Source organism: Ornithodoros turicata, chromosome 4 (assembly GCF_037126465.1).
Source record: "Ornithodoros turicata isolate Travis chromosome 4, ASM3712646v1, whole genome shotgun sequence".
Lineage (NCBI taxonomy): Eukaryota > Metazoa > Arthropoda > Arachnida > Ixodida > Argasidae > Ornithodoros > Ornithodoros turicata.
The window spans coordinates 65546440-65571413 of record NC_088204.1 but is presented as its reverse complement, the minus strand read 5'-3'; the positions used below and the strand labels follow the sequence as shown (position 1 = coordinate 65571413).

General features: G+C 45.1%; 2 protein-coding genes across 4 annotated transcripts in view; one reads left to right on the top strand and one right to left on the bottom strand.

Moving 5' to 3' along the window:
* LOC135391714 (protein chibby homolog 1-like) overlaps positions 1–24974 on the bottom strand; it is a 30096-nt gene that overhangs the window by 2505 nt on the left and 2617 nt on the right. The window contains exons 1-2 of one of the 3 annotated variants that reach the window (XM_064622114.1): positions 12274–12362; positions 11232–11570 (exon numbers count right to left, since the gene is read on the bottom strand). The exons of 1 other annotated variant lie outside the window; for it this stretch is intronic. The gene's annotated coding sequence lies outside the window, so the exon portion shown is untranslated. Of the gene's footprint in view, positions 1–11231; positions 11571–12273; positions 12363–24974 lie in introns of those variants that run through there. One more of the 3 variants, XM_064622113.1, reaches the window with a different exon arrangement.
* On the top strand, positions 12785–24643 carry LOC135391708 (ras GTPase-activating-like protein IQGAP1). The gene is made up of 3 exons (XM_064622069.1): positions 12785–16909; positions 17998–18362; positions 22608–24643. Exons 1-3 carry the CDS (start codon positions 12857–12859, stop codon positions 22912–22914), a joined length of 4725 nt encoding a protein of 1574 aa, XP_064478139.1. The 5' UTR covers positions 12785–12856; the 3' UTR covers positions 22915–24643.

Below are 24974 nucleotides of genomic sequence, written 5' to 3'. Positions count from 1 at the left end.
TACTTCGGTAAAAAAAAATTCAAAACAGTATGGGAAGAGAGCTACTATTGGGGGGTCGTGCGCTATGCACCAGATCTAAAATACGTTGTTTCTATTTTATTTTTATTTTTTAGGTGGGAGGGGACGTCAGTAACGTTTTGTAGGATTGTAAGCGCGGGGGTATACTCGCGGTTACACGCGGACACGGTTTTGCTATTGCGGGAAGACATTGAGTGTCGCTGCAGGTTACGGGTAAGATCTCGAAGAAGCAAAGAAGGCCGCTGTACCCGCATCTAAGTAAGCTGACATTTTCACACGTGAAACATTTTTTTTTTTAGAAAAATATTTTCGCAGAGCGTTTCCTTGCGAAACCCAACTAGCATCTTTCACTCACGACATTGGTACCGCTCTAGACGACAACACTGGACGCGATGTAATATTCCTAGACCTATCAAAGGCTTTCGACAGAATCTCACATAATTTGCTACTAAACAAATTATCAACGCTTCACCTCGATCCCTTGGATGTCAAATGGATACACAGTTTAGTAGCAAGTAGTAGTATGTGCTAACAGCCGTTACTCCAGATCCACAGCAGTCACTTCTGGTGTACACAAAGGTACAGTTCTGGGCCCACTTTTAGTTCTGATCTACGTAAACGACCTACCGCAACACATCTCCTCACACGTTCGTTTATTCGCGGATGATTGCGTCGTCTACCCAGCAGACCGTCTAACCCTATACAACATGACCTAAACAGAATTGACGAATGCTGTTGAACTTGGCACGTGTCGCTAAACCTTGCAAAGTGTAAATACTGTGTTAACTTTTCTCGCAAGCACCGAACGTGGTCCATCGTCCGAATCCATTTTTCGTCAGATCTATCATGGAACCACGCATGTCACAAACGTACTATCTGGTGTATATCGTAATCTAGGCTACCTTCATGATGATGATGATGATTGACATATCACCGACACCTTCGCCGACATATCACCCATAGCCCAAGCAGCACAATGTACTGAAAGTTGGGTGCAATAGGGGTGGACGGGTAGGTGGAAGGCCTTGAACAGACTCGTGACACTAAAGAACATTGATAAGACACATACCGTCTACCCCTATTGCACTCGACTTTCAGTACATTGTGCTTCTTGGAAGTTCTTCGCAAGTTAAGTACATGACATACCTCACCTTCATCTGACCAAAGCTTGAATACGCGAGCGCTTTATGGGATCCTCAACAAACGTTGATGTTGATGTTGCCAAAAAAGAAATAATAATAATAATAATAATAGGCAGAGATTGAATTCGTCACACGACAAATGCGGCTACTCCATAAACAGATCTCCCCCATTCCCAAATAAAGAAAAAAAAAACAGCTGCTTTCACAATAAACATCCGCCAAAGGCCAAATAATCAGTTAACGTACCGCACAATGAATCACACGGTCCTAATAGACTGACTCCAACGCTCAACAAATGTATCTCTCAAACAGCATGAAGGCTGTACAGAACAAAGCTGCACGCTTCAGTTTTAGTGATGATTTCCCCCATAGCAGCGTGACTGCACTCGTACGGCAAGCCGGAGTCACTGACCTCAAAAGCCGCCGTAAGCTACGTCGGTTAGCAATTTTTCGTAAGTCGTTTCGCCCACCAGCTCTCCGTGACAGTTACGTGAACAATCCTTCATATATTGCCAGCCGCCTGGATCATCGACACAATGCTCTAATAACAACCGCATTCAAACTGTCATTCTTCCTGCAAACATAAGACTGGAATAACTTGCCACGCCATATTGCAGAACTACCTGATTACAACCAGTTTGTCGGAGAACTATACCGCGTATTTCGCCCGATTTCCTTTTTTAGCAGTTACGCCTGTGAGTTGCGATAGTTCCTTGTTGAGTCAACAATTACTATTGCATGTAATCATTTTGTAATCGCTTTGTAATTGTGTCTCATTATTATCTTGTCATTGCGATGTATTTAGTATTACCGATACCCTCTCCCTCATGCAATTGCCTCACGGCCCAATAAATAAATAAATAATAAAGATACATGAATAGGCTGAAAAAAGTACATAACTCTTTGTCATTTGACCTTTCACCGCCAGGGCAGCAAAACTTCCTCTATGCAGAATGAATGATTCCTTTAGTTTAAAGGAGCATTGAGGTGACCCCCAGAGTTTTTTTTTTTTTTTCGTTTTTCGGAGTGTTTTTGACGAGGTGTTCAATGTGTTCAGCTGTTCAGGTGTTCAATGTGTTCAGACGAGGCAGCTCATTGCTCCTATAACACTAACACAAAAGGAACGTGAGTCATCCCTTGCGTCTTCGGTTATTTAGGAGTGGAAAAACCTGCCAATTTACTCTCTCCCCTTCTCAAGAGCGCCGACAATGCGGAGCGCTCTCTCGTTGGTTTCCGCAAACGATTTGCCCTATCATCGCGGGAGATCGTTCGAGGAGACCAATGGGAGACCTCTCCGCACTATCAGGCTTCTTGAGAAGGAGAGGGAGAGAGAGAGCATATATATATATATATATATAGATACTCATGGAACGATGCGACAGCACCAGAGGACACGTGTTTCGCCGTGTTTGCGGCTCGTCGGCCCTGGGTAGCTGCGCATCGTTCGGGATTGGCAAACCAGGGGTCACTCAGCGAGCGATATACACCTGGGAGGGTGACTGAGCACTCCTCAATGCCACAGTGCAAGCCAGTGAATTATAAAGAGAGGAAAAAGCCATTAAAAAATAAGAAAAATGACGCTAGATGTGTTTGAAATTCAAACTTACAGATTAAGATGGCTCCTATGGCTGCACGTAGAAAAACAGATACTCATGGAACGATGCGACAGCACCAGAGGACACGTGTTTCGCCGTGTTTGCGGCTCGTCGGCCCTGGGTAGCTGCGCATCGTTCGGGATTGGCAAACCAGGGGTCACTCAGCGAGCGATATACACCTGGGAGGGTGACTGAGCACTCCTCAATGCCACAGTGCAAGCCAGTGAATTATAAAGAGAGGAAAAAGCCATTAAAAAATAAGAAAAATGACGCTAGATGTGTTTGAAATTCAAACTTACAGATTAAGATGGCTGCTATGGCTGCACGTAGAAAAACAGATACTCATGGAACGATGCGACAGCACCAGAGGACACGTGTTTCGCCGTGTTTGCGGCTCGTCGGCCCTGGGTAGCTGCGCATCGTTCGGGATTGGCAAACCAGGGGTCACTCAGCGAGCGATATACACCTGGGAGGGTGACTGAGCACTCCTCAATGCCACAGTGCAAGCCAGTGAATTATAAAGAGAGGAAAAAGCCATTAAAAAATAAGAAAAATGACGCTAGATGTGTTTGAAATTCAAACTTACAGATTAAGATGGCTCCTATGGCTGCACGTAGAAAAACAGATACTCATGGAACGATGCGACAGCACCAGAGGACACGTGTTTCGCCGTGTTTGCGGCTCGTCGGCCCTGGGTAGCTGCGCATCGTTCGGGATTGGCAAACACGGCGAAACACGTGTCCTCTGGTGCTGTCGCATCGTTCCATGAGTATCTGTTTTTCTACGTGCAGCCATAGGAGCCATCTTAATCTGTAAGTTTGAATTTCAAACACATCTAGCGTCATTTTTCTTATTTTTTAATGGCTTTTTCCTCTCTTTATAATTCACTGGCTTGCACTGTGGCATTGAGGAGTGCTCAGTCACCCTCCCAGGTGTATATCGCTCGCTGAGTGACCCCTGGTTTGCCAATCCCGAACGATGCGCAGCTACCCAGGGCCGACGAGCCGCAAACACGGCGAAACACGTGTCCTCTGGTGCTGTCGCATCGTTCCATGAGTATCTGTTTTTCTACGTGCAGCCATAGGAGCCATCTTAATCTGTAAGTTTGAATTTCAAACACATCTAGCGTCATTTTTCTTATTTTTTAATGGCTTTTTCCTCTCTTTATTTCTTCTCTCTTTTTCTTTTTTTTTTTTTTTTATCGATCATAAGTCCCGAACGACGCGATGGTGAAATCCCGTTCCTTTTGTGTTGGTGTGAAGGTAACGGCATCTTTCGTTTCGCGAGGAGAATTTTTTGCACCCTAGTGCTCCTTCCGTAGACGTAGTTCCGTAGAAGCAGGGGCCGCATAGCGGCCAAAATGAAAAGCACTACAGAGATTATCGCGGGCGCCTGCCCTGTTTGGTGGGAAACTGCGTAATCCATGTACGTGCGTTTATCTTGTCTGGGAGTTTGTTTGCTCGTTGTTTCCATTATTTCTATACGATGGGCAAACGATTTAAAAGCAATCGATTAGTTCTCGGACAGCCATATTGGATTTCTAGGCGCGCCACCTATAGGCCTAACACACACGGGCAGTCTTAACCGCGGTTACGCTTAACCGCCGTTACCCGACCAAACCGCGGTTGTCACACGGCACTTTGTGACATGTTAGCAGTGACCACGTGATTGTGACACAAGCGCCAGGTATATTTTGATTACGCTGTATATCATGAAAAGAAAAGGCCATAATGGTAATTAAAAGGCTTAACGATCATTAAATACACGGTACTCGCATGATTATTTGCGGGAAATGTCATTACACGCGTGTTGACGTCGGGAAATCGGAATTGCGAAACCGACGTGTAACCGAGGTTAGCGCTCCCCGTGCGGTAACGGTATAACCGTATAAGCTGAACGGCAGGAACTCATGGAAATGCCTCTGTTTCCTTTGAACTCAATTCTCTGTCCGGCAATACTCGAGTTGCTTGTTCTACTATCCGACAATATCGCGATCAGACAGCGCTATCTCTTACCATATGTCACTCATTTTCCCCACACACTTGACGGATATTGTGTGGGCGTGGATACTCGGTCGGAGAAACAGGTCCAAGAGTAACTGCGGACATTCCCGGGTGTACCATATGGTTAAAGGGCCACTCAAAGGCGAAAATTTCTCCTCGCGGAATTTAAGAAGCCGTTACCTTGACACCGTCGCAAACGGAACGGCCTCTGATTGGTCCCCTCAAACGATATCCCGCTATGATTGGACAAATCGTTTTGCGGAGACCAATGGGAGCTCGCCCACAATTTTTTTTAGCTCCGTGTTAGCGCCACGAAGCAACTGTGGCTATATCATCGGCGTACAGACGTGGGCAGATGGAGAGAAGACAGCAGGAAGGAGTGGAGTACAGGGGGTTATTATGCGTCCTGGGCCGACTTCAGGGGAACTGTGCCGATGTTCGTCTGGAAAGTCTGGAGGGAAAACCCAGGGAAAACCTCAGACAGCAGGATTCGGTGGTAGGATTCGAACCCCGCACCTCCCAGTCTTCAGCACGCTACTACCAACGAGCGAATTCTTTTACCCGCTCTTCCAGAATACCCGCTCTTCGCTGCTCTTCCATAAGGGTAGCCCGCTCTCACCTGCTCTACCATAAGGGTAATTTCGACCACCTGGGGTTCTTTTGACGTGCGCACACGGTGCTGGAAGCAATGTTTACCTTCCTCACATTGCTACCGTCCTCGGCCGGGATCGAACCCGCGATCTTGAGCTCAGCAAGCCAACACGCCGCTGGTGAGAAGTGCGAAAAATTGCGTTTTCGTTGGCTCATAAATGACGCTCCCTCTGCATTGACGTCGAGGTAACAGCACCTTTCATTGTGGAAAATGTTTTTTGCATTTTTGCACCCCTTTGAGCGGCAGCGGCCTACAAGAATATATATATAAGAAAAACATATCCCATTTATGCCTCGCGTCATTCTATAGCATCAGTGGACAAATCTGCATGACTGATTAGGAATTGTATTAGGAATCTGTACAGGAATTGTGTTGGGTACAACGCAGAAGGACCAGTGGCATGGCCGAGCGGGTTAAGGTGTCCCGCTCTTTGGTGGTATAGTGGTCGTGCTGAAGACTCAGAGGTCGTGGGTTCGAATCCTACAACCGGCTGTGCTGTCTGATGTTTTCCCTGGGTTTTCCGAAGACTTTCCGGACGAATGTCGGCACAGTTCCCCCTGAAGTCGGCCCAGGACGCATACTAACCCCCTTCCCCCACTCCTTCCAGCTGTCCTCTGTCCACGTCTGTATACGCCGCTCACAGCCACAGTTGCTTCGCGGCGCCAACACTGAATAAAAAAACGCAGAAGGTCCCCTGTGCGAACAGCAGTTTTGATGCAACAGTTAAAAAAAAACGGCATGTACGTAGGAAGTTGTTAAGTGTTAAATTAATATCGCCGTTTACAAGGCGAACGGCGTACAGAATAGAGAAAAAAAACAAACCGATGTATTACATGAAGGAAACTAATCTCAATTTGAGCGATTTCGACAAAATTTCAGCTTGTCGCGGTACTGTTGAAATATGGCAGCCCAGGGCTGTTGTCTTGTTTATTTATTTATTACGTACTGTATAAGTGGTAATTTTCGCGAAATTCGCGAGCGCTCTTTTTTTCGTGAATTTAAAGTTAAGTTCCGCGAATTATTTGACCCAATGACAGCAAATAGCGAACGCGAATGTAAGAAATTTGACCGAGGACGCTGAGGCAACATATGTACGCGGTTTTTCACGCTATTTCACTGTATTACCTTACAAAGTGGTCAGTTCTCCGCTACCAGTGGATACAGTAGTCCAGCCTTCGTGAATCTCGCGCGGGTGTCGGCGTCCCGCGATAGCAGTTCCTTGTATAGGCCTCGATCACCCAGCATGGCGTGTATGGGTTTTAGACTACTTTTAGCTCGTTGATGACGTGTCACTTCAGACGGGGAACCCTCGGGTTGTTTTATCTTACCTTGTACTTGTGTTAATTTCCGCTTGTGGCCATCTTAGTATACCCACGGAACCTGACATAAGTCCTAGTTGGGAGTGCAGACACATTCATTATTTCTTGAGTACCCTCTTCAGTGAGTAGAGGCTCCATATATACCGTCTTTACCATTCCTGTTTTATGTTTTTTGTTCGCGAACCGCTACTTCCACTTTACTGCTACTTCCCTTTTGCTCCGCCATGTTACGACACAGTTTTGCTTTGTCCAGGCACTAACCTGGGCTTAGCCGGTAGTAACTAGTAACTTAGTTGTTTCTCAACGCTGCCACGCGTGTCGGCCTTTGTACAAGTTGCCGCCTCACTATCGATGCAAATTGTACCTGCTCTATACGGTGACAAGAATGACGGGAGACAGTGCGATTCGGCAATGACCCAGATACCAACCGAGTAAGGGACCCCTAATCGCCGCCCTCTCAGTCAGAAGGGCTCAAAAGGAAGACAAATGCAAGGGTTATTCCACAGTTGTGATTCCTTTTATTGACTTTTTCCTAGAAGTTCAAGGTGGAGGGCTCCTATAAGACGCCTGATGCACGGTCGACGCACAGCGGTACCCCGAATTTAAGGTTCCGCGAATAATTGCCTGATCCTGGCTCCTCACAAATTCGCGAATTATTGAGCTCGCGAATTTAACCACTTATACAGTATACGTCAAGGTGCCCTCCCGGACAATTACATGACGGTGGGGCTAAATCGTTTGGTTAGTATAGATCAAGCACAGTTATCGAATAACACTGAGAAACTGTAAGGTGGATAACTACTAATAAGGAAAGAATCGTTGATGATGAACAAGTTTATAACAACTGCAAAACGCTGGTGACCCAGACTTGTGCCCGTTACTCGCAAAAAGTAATTGATTACGGTTACCAATTACTCGACTCCAAATGTAATTGAGTAACGAGTAGAAAAGTAACGCGTTACTCCGGTCGTCACTCTGCAGTCTAGCAAATTATACCCGTCTTCGTATGCCTCAGAAAAAAGGGGGAAAAAAAGGTTCAACAGTCGAATAGCTGAAATAACACGAAAAACAAAAACGCGTAGGACATGTAGATCTATACGTCTACCGTATTTATCGCCTGGGAAGACGTTGACCCCATTTTTTTCTTTACAGAATAGCAAGCTGACGTCCCGTTTGGCTGACCTTTCCCCCGTTTTTTCCCCTTTAGCCTAAAAATATAGCCCCCCCCCCCCCACCCAATTGTCGAAGAACATTGCCGGGAACTTCCCATGACTCACTAAACCTCCAAAGCTTCACGTACCACCACAATGGTGTAGGAAGAGATTAGGGAGAGAGACCTTGAAATTCCAGAACGTTATTACGATTAGGGTCACTAAATAGGGGTATCTATTCCCTATTATTCCCTATTTAATGACTCTAATTAGGATGACCTCCGCTTGGTATAGTAGAACGGCCCAACAAAGGCTGACGGCACGAGGGGCTTGACTTGGGGCAGAACACCTGAAAGATAAGTTAATCTCCGCCGGAAAAGTAATCAATTACCGAGTAATCGAGTACTCCGAAAAGTAATTGATTACTGGAAAAATTACTTTGACAGTAAAATAACAGATTACTCGAAAAATTACTCAAAAAGTAATTGATTACAAGTAACACAATTGCTAGTAACGCGTTACGCACAAACCTGCCTTAGATAAGATAAATACGGGTGAGCCTGCGTGCTGGTCTATACCCGCGCAGCTTTGCTATTTGTGAGCAGACATATAGTGTCGCTGCAGGTAGCGGATAAATCCCGGTGCGGGTGTAATAAAGTGCGGGTGTACCCGCACTGCGTGCGCGGGTAGTGCGGGTATTCCCGCATTACAATGCCACTGTTGCGGGTCTAGCATCTGCGGGTGCGGTGCGGATGTGCGTATCACCTCCACGGATAACTCCCGTCAGAACATGCTCGAACTTAGGCAAGGGACTAAGTCCCATATTGTTCTGGATGTAATTGTGTTCTAGATAAACGGTTTTCTCTCTCTCTCTCTCTTCGTTTTTGTCATGTTTTGAGAGTAATATTGCACACACAAAATCAGACTTCTTTAATCTGACTTAAATACTTTTGAGCGTTTAACTTGGTATTTTACATATATATTTTCAAAAGTCAGTATTTAATATTTTAACTCAAATAAAAATAAAATAAATAAGTAAATGATGAGAGCGGCAACATTTTCTTGAGTCTGAGGAAGGAAAAAACACAGAACGGAACACGGCACGATGTGGACGACACTCACCGTTCCACCCGCTGACTTGTACCCTCCTAATTTGTTCATCATGTAAATGAAATACTTTTGGCAGTAACCTGTACTCCTATAAAGTACTCCCTTTCAAATTTTTTCTTTTTTTGGGGGGGGGGGAGACAAGGACGTAGAAAAAAATTACTTTCGTTTTCTTTTCCTTTTTTCTTTTTTTTTTTTTTTTTAATGCCACTTACATGTGCATACATTCCCCGTCGTTGTGAGCCGCAGCCTGCGAAAATGGGCGAGTGCTTGTCGGTGAATGATTAGGGTCTGTTGAAGCCAGCGGAGGGGACCGGTGTTTCATTGAGCCTTGGCGGCCCAGGACGGCCACAAATGTTAATAATTGCAAGGCACCGTTGATTAAAAGGCTCTACTCCAGCTCATACCAAACCCAACTCACACTATACACACTCAACGCATACCTGGAAAACTCACACCGGGAAAGATCAAAATACACACAACGAATGCGTGTAAAAATCTATTTTGATAAATTTATTTTTATAAGGTTATTTTGTTTATTTATTTTGTCACACTGTTGACACATTCGGTGCTGCTACAAGGACGGAGCAAAAAGATAAATGACAGCTACAATAAAATGCGCAATAAATACAGGTGGGACAACAATTACTTCACGATACAAGTACAGACTGCAAAACAATATATGTAAACACAGATTGGGCAAGAGTATATTAATCAAAGGCTAAATAGTGTAACCATCATCTATCTCGTCGTTGCGAACACATATTGAGTACATTGTTAACAACGCCAGTCGAACCTTAGGCTACATCAAACGTAATTTCTTCCTTGCAGCTGCAATCTGAAGCTACAAAACCCTCGTTAGGATCGAAACTGGAATACGAAGCAGCAATTTGGAACCCTCATTCGGAGTCACTCATTCATGTCACATACAGGGTGTTTCACGAAAAATGAGCCAAAGTTAAAAAAAAAAGTGGCTCATCGCACACCAAAAAGACGGACTGCATAGTGTTACCAGTGGTGTGAGGATACTCACACTATTCTTGTTTTGTAATTAATTAATTAATATTAATTAATTATGTGAAATAAATTAGTCAGTTTTTATATTATTATTATTATTATAGACATTAGAGCCAAAATGTCAATGAGAACTGTGACTAGCCTTCGTTCGATAACAGGACGCTCGAGAGCGCTGTGATCCGGCGCTTAATTAATTAATTACAAAACAACAATAGTTTGAGTGACCTCACACCTCTGGTAACACTACGCAGTCCGTCTCTTTGGTGTGCGATGAACCATTCTTTTTGCTTTTTATCATTGGCTCATTTTTCGTAAAACACCTTATAGAATGTGCACAGAATAGAGCTGTACGTTTTATCGTCGGCAGTAATAACCGCACCGCGATCGTCACAATCGATGAAATCTAACCCTCACGTACCGCTCCTATCACTACGCCGTAAAATTAATCGTCATATCTTCTTTCAAGACATTTACTACCATAATCCTGTCCTGAAGTCATCTCTGTTCCTTCCTGCTAGATACACGTCACCATGAACAAAAGATAATCGTCAGGAAGCAGGATTGCATCACTGTCGAAGTCAAACCTTTTCTGGATCGTCAGCGCGATCTTTCCCAGTATGGGCTTTCCTGTGCTAAGAGACGTCCTGGTATGAATTGCCCCGGTATGATTTGTCTTAGTATGAGTTGAGTGTGGCGTGAGTTGTCATGAATAGACCTCTACCCAAGAAACGTCATCATGACGTTGGTAGACTGAAACCGAAACAAATCTGAAGGTGGAGAAAAAATTGGAACACCGAGAAAGGGACAGAGGAGGGACGACACGACACGTCTCTCCGTGTCGTGTCGTCCCTCCTCTGTCCCTTTCTCGGGTTCCAATTTTTTCACCATGTACCAGCTGGCCTGCGCCCTTGCCCTTTTGCCATTACTGAAGGTGGAGGGCTGGGTCCCACGAATGGGCACTTGTTCGGTGTCTTCTATTGAAAGAAAAGCAGGACCGAAAGTCGCGTCCCTTTCAGGGACCATCGTAATCCCTTCAAGACCGTGGCTTTCGGGCGCGACCTTGTTCGCCCCTAGCTTCGAGCGTAGTTCAGCTCTACCAAATTGGTGGCGCTGTCGAACAGTATGACGTCATTTGTTTACAAACAGGGAGAGGTCTATTGTCCTGATATGAGCCGGGCGGTTCGCAGATTAAAACAATAGATGTAGTTTTATGACTTGCTCACTTACGTTGGATGTTCCTCTGAGCACAGCATCGGGTATATTCGCGTGGGCGACATTATCCGACGAGATGTCCGCGGAGGAGAGCATGCACCAAGAAGATATCGCCGCGGGAAAAGAAGGGAAGTGCGAATGAGAGTCCGTTTTTATCTCCACTTTGTTTGTATTTGTTTGCGAAAGATTCACAAATTCGAACTCGATAGTACCTTGAAAGTAACCAGTTAATAATCTTTCGAGTGTTTAGTATTCTACTCAAATACTTTTCATTGGGAGTGTAGTACACTACTCAGTTACATTTTTGCCTGGTGCTCACCTAACCAAGAAATAAATTGAGTATCTTGTACAATCCTGAAAAAAAAAAAAAAAAAAAAGGTACAGTTTCGCACAAAATATTGCAGCAGTTTCAGTCGCAACTGTGAAAACTCGTCCAAAATGCGCTGTGCGTCCAATTGCATTGCGTATTTGCTTAGACGTAACCGAAAGTAACAATAAAGCGATACCGTAAGCGAAATTCTGTCCGGAAAGTTTGTTGTTTTTATTTCCCTTTCTTTTTTCTCCACTTTGAGCCCGATGAAAGAACAGAAAAAAGTTCAAGTTTCGTTTCTCTCTCTCTCTCATGCTGTTACTACTCTAGGTACAAACACGTACCAGCCATACAATAACTAAAATACATAAAGTGCAAAAAAAATCACTCAAAACCAGTGTCTGCCGGCTGTCATGTTAGTTGTATGATTTGGGTGGATAAAGAGGTACGCGAGACCCAACTGTCATCAAAAAACAGTTTGCAGATCTCTCTTCTGAAACCCATCTGCAAGTAATGTCACGTCATATCCATATGGTGAGCCAGCCAAGCCATAAACGACCATCTTCCTGGTTTTGCTAATGCAACCTACATATTTCGTATACCACCCACTACGCCAAGCGTGAGCTTACGAGCGATTTGGGCGGGGCTAACACAAACACACAGCCTATGCGAGACTTACAACATAACTCATACAAAACGCATACATTTTTACATTTCACGGGACAGACTTCATCAAACGTAACTCACGTTTCTCACGTTCTCCCCGCAGAAGTAACGAATTCGGAGTGAACACGTTTGTTTACATTACGTTGCTAAGCGACAGCGTTGCATAATTCACACAGTTATAGCACTCCTTTGACGTATTGCGATGAGGACCCCGAAATTCGCCGCTTGATAGAAATGGCGCTAGCGTGAGTGAGGCCACACTGTGAGGCCACAGGTGAGGCCGAGGCCGCCGATGCCGCGAAGCATGTCATGAAGCAGCGCTCAGTGATTGAGTTGAAGACATCTAATTGATCAAATGCGAACGACTAGCTATCAAACGCCTGAAAATATCATATTCCATACTACGATTAAAGGCGGCAACTCAGTCGACGATCGTTGTTTCCCGCAAATGTCGTCTGCAACAACAGTCGTACCACGCAGTACCACGTGAGTCAAATTCGGGCCACGGAGGCGTTACGATCGTCGACTGAGTTGACCGCCTTGGTTTTCGGAGCTCCCTCAAGCCGGCGCCAGCGTCGCAAGTGCGTCAAATTTGAACGAGATATCGGCATTGTGCTTTACGGTGCTCCGCGTTATGTTTTCGCAAGGATAGCACCTACGCCGTATGGCAGCGCGGGAGAACGCCATGGCTGACGATACACGGGCGTCGTCCGACGAAATGGACGAACAGCGGAAGGACCAGCTCGCCTATCAGTACCTGTGTCACTTGGAAGAAACGCGTCTCTGGCTTTCGGCATGCATTAACGAGGATTTGCCTAGCCCGACTGAACTGGAGGAATCCCTGCGCAATGGAGTTTACCTCGCGAAGGTGGCCCACTTTTTTGCACCGGATGTGGTACCGCTGAAAAAAGTGTACGACATCGACCAGAGTGTGTACCGCGAGCGGGGCTTGAACCTTCGCCACACTGACAACATAAACTACTGGCTCGAAGCCATGAAATCTGTGGGGCTCCCGGAATATTTTTTCCCCGACGCTGTCGACCTGTACGAGAAACGGAACTTGCCCAAGGTTATCTACTGCCTCCACGCCCTAAGTCTGCTTCTCTTTAAACTGGGCAGAGCGCCGAAGATAGAAGATCTCGTCGGCAAAATCACTTTCTCCACGGCAGAGATTGACCAAGTGCGGCAAACGCTCGAAGAGTACGGCATCGAACTGCCGACTTTCAGTAAGATCGGCGGCATTTTGACGAAAGAGATGTCCGTCGATGACGCCGCCCTTCACGTTGCCGTGATTCTGATCAACAAGACAGTAGACGAAGGCGACCCGAACGAAACCCTCGAAGCCCTGCGACAGCCTACAGCTGAACTTCAGGCGGTTCGTGAGCAGAACGCCGAGCGGTACCAAGATGTCTTGCGCACTGCCAAGGCTGTTAAAGTAGAGAATCACCTCAACAGGTCTCACGAGGTAAGCTACGTGCCTGATGTTTACGACCAAATGCTGAACCAGGCTGAGATTCAGGGCTATGTTTTCGAGACGAACATGAACGTTTTACTCGAGAAACTCGACGAAGCGATCGATGCCAACGACTTGGAAGCATTCCGAGATGTCGTGACGTCGCCGGACTTAAATGTCGGTGATGTTGTGCCCGAAAATGTGCCTGCGTATTTGAGAGTGCTGAATAGCATCAAGGCTGATGCGCATGAGAATAACAACTCGTTCATACTGTCGAGAAGCGACATCCAGTTCGCCATCGCGGCTGCTAATGAGAAAGTAGACCAGGAAAACAATATAGAGAAAGCGGTGTTGGATATCAATGCGTGCTTGCAGTCTGACAACGCTGACGCTACATTTGACATCCTAAAACAGCCCACATCAATGTTGCCAGAAGTGTACCCTCTCGCAAAGTCTCTCTACCACAAGGAACTCTCTGCAATCCGCAGGGAGGCTGAACACGATCTCGACCACAGCGAATTGACCAGTGCGATACGTATTCTGAACGCTATAGCGGAAGTGAACATTGCACTAAAAACAAAGGGCTCAGGCAGCGTAGTTGAATCGTTGAGAAAGCCGGACGCGCATATCGCTCACGTTGACAACAGCCGTTCGAGCCGGTATGCTGGTACGCTGCTGCAGGATTTAGCCGAAAAATCCAAGCGGTGCTCCAACTTTGAATTTTTAACACACGCGGAGATCCAGGACTGCGTCAACGCCGTCAACTCTCGGGCGATGGAAGAACACGACAGAAACAAAGCTGTGGAGCAGATAAACTCCGCGATTCACTCCGGGAATTTCACGAAAACTGTGGATGCCCTGCTCAACAAAGCAGCGATGATCCTCTGCGTCGACAAAGAGCAGGCTGTTGTTTACCAACATTTTCTGTCAGCGAAGCAGGCGTCTGTCAACGATGCACCGCTCTCTGTCGATGAAATACAGCACGAGGTTAACTCGGCTAACAGTATTGCTGCCAAGAGCAACTGCATATGCATCAGCCTCGCCACCGTTCACATGGGCGTCGTCCACAACAGTGCCGAGGATGTCTTGAGCGGTCTCAATTCGTTGGAGGAATGCAAAGTCATCCCGGGACTTAAGCAACGCTACTTAGAAGAGCTACAGAACATGCACAAGCAGGACCACGACCCATCTGAGCCACTCGAGTGGTTCAGTCACGAAATTAAACCCGGCCTCCACTTCAACTTCAACCTCGTCACGCTTCAGAGCGAGTGGTCCGACGAACCGTACAGCGTTCCCGACCCGTACATCAGCGTGGCGAAACTGCAGAACGTGGTTGCGCGGCTGAACGAAAAATTCATCTCAAACGAGTTCCTGCCGCTGTGGGTGGAGCTTCAAGCGCGGATACGAGGCTACCTGGTGCGGCTTGACGCGGACGAACAGCTGAAGGCTTGTCTTCTGAACGCCCGCGACGTGGTGATCGTTCCAAAGACGGAAGCGCCACTCCTCCAGGAGAAGCCCAAGGAAGTCGAAGACCCGTTCTTGGTGAAGTTGCAGGCTCGTATCCGCGGATTCCTGTCGAGGAGGAGGCTGCACGTCTCGGTCTGCCACCCGGAGTTCGATGAACTGTACGGTAACTTGCTGAGTCAGGCGCAGCTCCCGTTGATACGAGAGTTCTTGCACATGCTCGAGGTCAGCGACCACGATTTCTCGGAAGAACAGGAGCTTCAGAAGGTGAAGGCTGCGGTCGTTGCAGCGATCCGACATAATCGCAGTCTCGAGAAAGATGTCGACTCCATGGACGTTAAAATTGGACTTCTCGTTCGCAACTGCATCACTCTGGAACAAGTGATGCACCATAGCGGAAAGAAGGCCAAGGTCGACGCTCGACGCTATCAGTCGAGTTGGTTGAAAACGACAAAGAGCCTTACGTCGCTGAGCAAGGAGAGTCGTGAAAAGCTCGCTGCGTACCAGAACCTTTTCTATCTCCTCCAGACGAACCCTACGTATCTGGCAAAGTTGATATTTGCGATGCCATCGAATCGCTCGAACAAGTTTGTCGAATCGGTCATCTACTCCATCTACAACTATGGCTCAACGCCACGCGAGGAATGTCTGTTGTTGAAGCTGTTTCAGTCTGCGCTCGAAGAAGAAGTTCGACTAAAAGTCCGCAGTCCCGCCGATGTTTTGACGGGATATCCGACAGTATTGAAAATGGTGGTAGAATTCTATAGAACAGCACGAGGACAGAGCTGCTTGAAGGAGCTCCTCGAACCTCTAGTAAAAAGTGTCATCGACAACGAGGAACTCAACATCGACTTGTCACCCGTCGATATCTACAAGCAGTGGATCAACGAGACGGAGACCAGTACAGGGAGTCCGAGCGGCATGCCGTACGACGTTTCTCCGGAAGAGGCAATTCAGCATCCGGAAGTCCAGAAGCGACTCAGCGAGTCCGTCATACAACTCGAAAAAGTTGCCGGCGACTTTTGCAGCACGATAGTGCATTCTAACGAGAAAGTGCCGTACGGTATGCGCTACATTGCGAGGGTGTTACGCAGTGCTCTGCGGATAAAGTTTCCCAACGCCACCGATTTGGAACTGTTGAAAGTTGTCGGAAATGTACTGTACTACCGTTATATCAACTCCGCGATCGTTGCGCCGGACACGTTCGACATCATTCAACTCGGTCCCGGAGCGTCGTTGACGATGAAACAGAGGAAGCACTTGGGCCTCGTCGCACGAGTCCTACAATGCGCGGCGTCTGGAAAGACCTACGAGAACGATGATAAACACTTCAGCCGGCTCACCACTCTGACCCAGTCGTGCAACCTACTCTTCCAGCGTTTCTTCCAAGAAGCCTGCGACGTAGAAAGTCCAGAAGAACACTTCAACGTCGACAGCTACACGGAGGCAGCGATGCTGAGTCCGCCGTTGATCACGTTGACGCTGCAGGAGTTGCACGACATGCATCAACTTCTGCTAGAGCACCGAAGCGACGTCGCTCCGGAGCAGTACGACCCGTTGCATCCTCTGCTGGACGACATCGGAAAAGTTCCCAGCGAAGAAGAGCTGCTCGGAGGAGCGTTCCACGAGATTCCGCCGCGAACGTTGGCGAACACGGAGATCTGCCTCACTCTGGTTCGACGCTTCAAGGAGGACGAGGACAAGGCTCAGCAGCTTTACAGCGACGCTAAGCAGGCCATCATCGAGCTCATCCGAGGACGTCCCACAGCGCTGACAATCCGCGAGGTCATTTATCGACAGGTAGGTGATATCTCGTTAAGCCCGCCTTTTGGAACTAGGGTTCCAGGTTTGCTCCGTTGCACGACATGCCTTCCCAAATGAATGTATTGTGCAATGGCGACTCACGTGCTACTTTGGCACTTTTGCAGGTTGTGGCACTTAGTAGTTATTGCAATATAAGAACGTGCATTCACAGTGCAATCGTGAGAGCAGCCTCCCTTTGCTTTCTAATTTTGGCAATGATAAGTTACTCGAGCAGAAATCTTTAGTTGCGAGGACACAAGTGGTAACAGTCTTGCGAGTCATCACAACTATTCTGGAAGTGTTAAATTTATGGGCCGTATTTATTTTGTTACACAGTGGCTGGTAACCATGATTTTTTGTAGGTTTCCCTGTCATAAATTATTCACTTTGTGGCAGCAGAAGTCTGTGTGTCAAGTAGGTATAGCGTCATGCACAAAAATGTGACTGACCTTTCCTAGCACCCACCCTGTACTTTAGAAGGTTTTACAGATCCAGGCAGTGCAACTTTTCTGGCAGCTAAACGTTGGTATGCACAGTTAAAATGGTATGAGCTAAAATTGGACAGCAGCTTGACTGTAAGGTTAACAGTAATATGTAATGGAAATGTAATGCATAATATCGCTGCAATTGACTGTATAGCATTGTGTTATCATTATCTAATACCCCTCATGCCATGAAAGTGTACCCTCTCTCCTTCACATATAATCTACACTTCCGTGTTGCTTCCTAGCTTAACTTGTGATTATTTATTTATTTATTTATTCAAAATACCCCAAAGGTCAAGGGACATTACATGGGGGAGTGGGATGATACAAACAATTGCTATACACATACACGCAAAAACTTAACATTAAAAAAAAAAAGAAACAAAGCACAATATTTGTAAAAAAAAAAAAAAAAAGACAGCATGAAATTGCGCAGTAAAATGAAGAAGACATCTCCAAAAACACATCAGTATGAAATCAACATATAGAAAAGAAATATTTACAAAAATACATAAATAGGAGAACAATAAAGATGTGGAATTTAATCGATGCCTATAAATACGTAAGGATTACAAAATGAAATCTTGACCGAAAACACAGGTGACCAATGAAGAGGAAGAACTATACAGCGCTGCTCATCCTTTGACGGCTAGCAAAGGGAAACTGGCAGACGTGCAACGAAAAACGTTGGTGACGTTAGAGGCGCTCACAAAGCTGGGCAGGATACCTGCTAACTGTGACTTCCAGGATTTGTTGAGGGACATCGCTAGGGACATTGCGCAGCAGAAGGAGTACCGCAGGTCACGGAAGGAAGAACTAGATCGGCTACGCGACACCAAGAAGGAGCTCGACAGGAAGACTGCCTTCTGCGAGGAGAAGTTGAGTTACTACCAGCAGTACGTTGACAAATGCCTCAAGAACTTGACCAATCGGAAAGGGGGCAAGAAGACGCACGATGGGACAAAGTAAGGACCTTTTCTTTTTCTGTAGTTTGGGTTGCTGTTAGGTTACGTATTGTTGGTTACTTAGTGCTGAATGTATAATTCTCCGGTCATACACCAAAAAACTAACAAACCCCTTCTTCCTCTCTCGTCTTCCGTTTCCTCTGTGCATCTAGTAAGTAGTATTGTTGTAAGCTTAAGTTATGCGTTACAGTGGCTCAATGCTCACAGCATAGTATTTTGCTTGTTTTTTGCAAACATTTTGTGTAATGCTACCAGTTTTTGTTGGTGTACACAGTCTCACCTAATTTTTGACAAAACATTGCTGTTGTTGCCCTATAATTATGTTTCCCTTACCTTATTTCATTTAACCTCACTGTCACTTCTAGGACTCTGAATATTTTGAAAACCTCCTTGCACCATAAACCATTCCAAAGTGGACTAGACAAATATTAGAACTCTTCTAGTTCTAGTAATTCCACCCCGTACTAAAAAGCCCCTGAGTGTGAGCATACAAAAACAATACAGCATAACAGAGTTGGGGCATTTGTGTTTTGTTGTTTTTCGTGCGGCCACGCTCGGGCTTTTTATTGTATTTTATTTATTTTTTTTCGTAAGAAGTCCGTTTACTAGCTAGCCCGCATTTATGCCATTTTATCAGTAATTTTAGTCTGCTTCTACCTTTTGCTTGCTAGATATCTCCACACAACTTTACCGTAGTGACACGTCTTTAGTGCGTCTCATAAGGCATTGCTAAGTTTGAAGTGAAATGCAAGTACATAGAACCGAAAACGACACACACATAAAAAGTACGAAAATAACCGTATCGGGATGTCAAACATAATCAGCGGACTTTTCACCAACCGCATACATCAACATCGAAATTGCTGATTATCATGTTGAAGACTCATCCTGATATTTCGAACAGATACTGAGCCTTATCATGGTGTTCGTGTATCCTACTGTTCATTTATCCTACTGTTTTGTTTGTTGTCAATCGCAGGTAATGTTTGTATCATATCAATGTTTGTTGTAATGTATCATTGCATTTGTTAACTTATTCAACTATATCCTCTCAGCTTAGGTTCTCCTACATCCTTATCAGTTATCAGTTCCAAGTTATTTATATTATCCCAGCCTAAATGCCAGCAGCAATCCGCAGGAGCTGCTGCCCCGAAGTAGCACAGAATCCTGTTTGCTTATGACCTTATATCCATTCCCTCTGTTAGAGATAAGACGCGTTGTATTTGTGTGTGCCAGCGTTATCAGGCAACATCTCGTGCGTGGAATGCTTCCAAGAAAATATATGTTATCTCCCACGTAGAGGACGTGCGCTTGACAGTGGCACTTTTTTCTGGGGAACTTGGCGGTGGCTGGGTTGCCCTCAATAGGGCCTTTTCAGAAGCACTTAGCTGGAGAACGAGGATGCCAATAGCGGATGATGTGCTGCCTCTATAGGCTCTGTATTGTGTGGCATTGGCAGGGGAATCTCTCTGCTTTGCCGTTGTTTGTTGATGAATACAATTGCTGAGCATATAAATAGCAGGGGGACAGATTTGCAGCTGTGTCTAGACTTTGGGTAGGGCAGGATTGTTTCTAAGTACGTGTGGGTGGATGGAAATTTTGTTTAATTTAATTTTGTGGTAGTGGCATCGATAAATCGTATTTTAAATTACAGCGGGAGAACAGCAAGTGGAAGTCTAAAGAAAGTATGCGATCACTCAATGCGATTGTGAAGCGTGATAAAGAGGGCCTGACCTTTTAGGGTCATTATACCCCATTACCCCATATATATTTGCCCCCCCCCCCGATTCAAATAAGCAGAAACAGGGTTTAACACAATATTTATTATAATATATTATATTATAAATTATTTATTATATTTTATTATAAATTATTTATTATATTTTATTATAAATTATTTATTATATTTTATTATAAATTATTATATTATATTTCATCATAACACAATATGCTGTACCAGGGGCATCTGAAGTCATCACTATCAAGTATCAACACAGAACTTTGGAAACTGTGTTGTAAATGCACAAATATGCTCGTACAATCTGGCAAAACAGAGACCATGCTGGCTCTTAGATGCATGGACTAAATATTCATACTCTCTGTCTACTGGTGTGTCATGTATATTACGACGAGTAAGCCTAAGAGTTACACCTGATTCAATCTGATTCGACCAGAATCGAGTTGAATCAGTCTGTTTTCGTCCCTACCTCATCTCGGGTTTTCAAGTCATGGATCGTCACCACCAGCTCGCTTGCTACCTGACTTTCCTTTCGTTTGAATCAGGATCTGTTCAACCCGACGTCCGTCTGTCGTTTTTGTCTCGTATCCTGCAGCACTTTTATCCTCCGATTATGAAGCAAAAATTTGAAAAGTCACGAAAAGCGAAACGATGCCCGATGAAGTTGCAGAAATGCATGCTAGCTGGTGGAGCAACTCTTTATTGACCACACGAGAAAACTGGATGACACGGAAGACTCAGACCAGCCGTACATTTAAGTTACGCAACTCAACATTGGTATACGTGGTGTTCGCAATTAATTCTGCGCAGCCTTTTTATTCTTTTAGGACATTCTCGTGTGGAGGGTGTGTCACTGAACGATTCCCAAAAGACCATTAAAGGGGCACTAAAATGCAAAAACAACTTGCTTTCAAATTAAAGTCCATGTTTCAATTGGTTCAATTCAAACAAAATCAGTTCACACAATGCTACCGTTTAGAAGAAAAATGCAGTGAAAATAGAGCCGTCCTTGGCGGCAACGAATGGGATCCCCAGAAGGCAAAGATTGGCGGCAACGAATGGGATCCCCAGGAGGCAAAGATTGGCGGCATCCAATGAGACAGCAGGAGAAGCGTACAGATACCTATCGTGGCCGTGTGGATTTGGAACGGGTCCGACTGTAGTGTTCCGTATATGCGCAGCATGATGCTGAATTTTTCAATGCCGATTTACTGAATTGTAGCCCACAACGGTTCTCGCGAATGTTCCACTGACAACATTTATCTTCACGTCCTTCGGACAGCGACGCCAATCCGCTTCGCAACGCGCACTGTGTTTTTCTCCGGGACTGCTCTATGGCGTGGCACGTGCGTGCACGTGCAGCATGGACTAAAAACATCGATGCACGAGCTGAAGCATCGTTCTCTGCTTAGAGCCGAAGCAAGAAAGAGTCCGGTATAATTTTGATTGTACCTTCGTAACGGAATCAAAGTTTTTAATTATGATAACGAGTACGAAATTAACATAGCGTGTAACGTAATTTGAAATGAACTTGTTTTTGCATTTTAGTGCCCCTTTAATTCGCTCTTTAATTAGGGGCTTTTAGGCAAAAGTGAGACAGCTGAATGGGAGACAATCCTCGTTGAAAGCGATTCAGTTTGTTTTAGAAATCTTGAAACTAGCACATGCGTTGCTGCTGAATTTTGCTGTGCAAACGAGCCGCAGCCAAAACCACGTGCATCCGAAGCGCATTGAGGACGAGTCCTTCAGATTCAGAGGCTTATCTGGGCTTCAAAGCGGTCGCTCATCTCGCCAGCAGATGAGCACATACTCCAATCACCCCTCTACGCTCCAAAGCATGCAGTAGGACGTGAAGGAGCATTGTTCTCCCTGCGCTCTTGATGTCTGCAGTTTCGTTTTCTGCTCGTTCGAATAGCGAAATTCTGTGATGAATGTTTTAATGTATGTGCTCATTCCATGATTTTTGAAAAATGGAATGGCTTTCAACAAGGGTTGTCTCCTGTTCTGCTATCTCACTTTTTTTCTGAAAACCCCTAATATCGAAGAGTTGATAAATGAATTCTAGGTAATTAGTCACCTAGTAGTTACATGTGCTCTTGGAGAGAATGTCTGGCTGGCCATATAGCTCACCTTTAAAGACACTATCGATGCTGCTCTCGTAGCATTTTTAATAAAAATCTAATGAATAAAAAGACACCTGCGCAAAACCAGGAGGAGGAGGAAAACGGAGAAGTACAACAAAATGGGGACACTAAGAACAAGGTCATCCATCTGCAAATATGTACCTGCTCTTGCTTCAGTCACTGTCAAAGTGAGACTGTATGTTCAAGTGTTCTGTTTTCTTCGTTTATCTCAAAATATGAGCCCCTGTCAAATGAAACACATTAAACGCATAACTGGCAATCGAATGTAACTGTTCTCAAAACTGCTCTATAGACATGTGTTGCTCACACATCCGCAAAACTTCCTTCGACTTTCTACAGCAATTTCTGTAAATTTCATTCCAGGTTGAAACCTCCACTTAAGTACAACGGTGCACGCCTGCACGACAAAGGTGTCCTTCTCAGTGTTTCTGGACTGGAACCCTCTCAGCTGAAGAGCGCAGCGTTTGAGATAATCCAGACAGACCGAACGGGCATCTTCACCGTCAAGGCCAAGTTCCATGGGGTCCCCGTCGACACGGTCGACATAGACATCCAGGACCTGCTGCAGAAGCAATACGACGGGGTGGCAGTCATTGATGTTTTCGGCAAGGCGCGTGTCAACGTCAACCTCCTGCTTTACCTTATCAACCGCAAGTTCTACGGGAAATAGTTGCGGTGCAACGAAAAAATAATAATAAGACTGCAGTTCGTGCAGGGTGGGGGCGTGTGGGTGGTCATCAGCTGGTGAAAAGCAGCAGTGTCTACCTTCTCGCATTCTTTCGGTTCTCGTTGCGCATTTTGTACGCGTTGCATGTGCTTTCTCATTGGAAGCGGGGTGGGTATCAGGAAACCTGCACAACCTGCCTCGGGCAGATTGTTTCAGCTTCAGGCCTTTTCCTTTCTACAGCAGGCTTGTGTCGTCGTTCTTCGTTTGGTCAGTTCAATGTTATCGTTTGAGTAAATGTTTGTATGGGCTTCTTTTAAGTTTCATAGAGAGATTGACACAGAGTAGCATATGTGCTCCTTTTCTTGTATAAGGGGCAAAGCACAGTTTTTAACGTGTTTTTTGTTGTTGTTTTTCCTCTCTTGACAAAGTTAATGTTTGCATGATAGTTACTTACTTCTGTATTTCACACGGCTTGCAAGCTTCAACATTGTGCGAGTTATTTTGACAGAATTATCCACATTTTTAGTACATGTTATAATTGACTAAACCAGACTGCTACTAGCATGCCTGAATAACGTTTTTGTTAACCGTGCATTTCTTTATGGAAACATCCTCAATCAAGCAGATGTACGTCTGCAGTTCTATTATGCAGACTGTCTACACTGCTATCCAGCCCCAAACTTTCGGTCTGTAGTGTTATGTGCATTATAGTCACCTGTAGCATGAAAAATACAAAATTCTAGTTTTCGTGCATAACCTCTGGAGCAACGAAAGTTTGGAACTGGGTGAAAATGCACTTTTCACCATATCTGCTGCCCCCACATGCTGCACGCGTACATGTTGAAACGTTGTAAGAATGTGCCACCGCGTGGTCCATGCCGTTTTTCCAAGTATGATGTGGCGAACTGCAGTTCCTTGATGGAATGTTGGTATCACTGCCTTATTTAAGAGCAATTTGGGAGAGCTACAAGCGAAGCCCTTATTTTTTTAAATTGTATTTTAAACCTTGCGAGAAAACAAAAAAATATGCTGTTACCCCTTGTCGTTGTGGTGCCAAAGTAGCGGGACACCTTTAGTCGTATCAGCTTAGTTCTGGGCATTTTGTTAGGCGATGTTGGCAAAGTCTGTTGTATCTCTTAGGAAACCAATCAAATGCGTAAGACAGTACAAATTTATACGCTTTGACGACATTCTTGTTGCCTCGTATGGCAGTTATCATGGCGTGCTTTTCTACTATGTTTCTTGCATGAAACACTGCAAAACGACCGTCGTCCACAGCACTGACAAAACTTAAGGTTGTGTAATCTACATATATATTTACTAGTAATGTTGACGTAGCACCTTGCGCAGAGTGTACGTATATATTCTAGAGATGCTGTTTCAAGTGAACCCTGAAGGCTGTAGGTTTTGAAGTGTGACACTAACCACCAGTGCATATCATAACACAATGTTTTCATGTAGCCCGCAACGTCACTTCGGAGTCTAAGCAGGCAAAAAAAAAACTGTTCCAGCTCTTCTTTTGAACCCTGCTAAAAATGGCTTGATCTACAATATCTCTTGTACATACTCGCATATTGTCATTTTCTTCTCGTGAGAACTCGAAAACACTATTTTTTAAATGGTTAAACTCGTTATGACAAACACATTCTTTTAAGGATGCCACCGAGCTTGATTTTTGTACCGTATGCTCAATAAAGGAGGATTGCAAGTAAACGTAATCCAAGTGTACTACTAGGTGTGTGAGAGACGTTCTTTAGAAGGGAGGGACTCCAGTCTCTTTCCCATGGCATGGCACCAGATGTTGTAACTTTCTCAAAATAGACTGGCATTTCCAAATGGACATCCCAGGCATGCTACTGCCTTCTGTGATGTATATGTAGAGCCTGAAGTTTTCGGGAAATATATATGCACTAACAGATTTTAAAATATATATATATTACTTTTTTCGAGATGAAATCAATTGCAATATAGCGTATGCTGAAGGGCACTCCTTAGGAGGGCACCGGCAAACTCCGAAGGCAATGTCCTAATTAACTTTCAATAATTAACTTTTTAATTATGAC

Coding starts and splice junctions, on each gene's coding strand:
- LOC135391708 (XM_064622069.1), top strand. CDS start 12,857: ATGGCAGCGCGGGAGAACGCCATGGCTGACGATACACGGGCGTCGTCC. Junction 16,910..17,997: donor GCGAGGTCATTTATCGACAG/GTAGGTGATATC, acceptor CCGAAAACACAG/GTGACCAATGAAGAGGAAGA. Junction 18,363..22,607: donor AAGACGCACGATGGGACAAA/GTAAGGACCTTT, acceptor ATTTCATTCCAG/GTTGAAACCTCCACTTAAGT.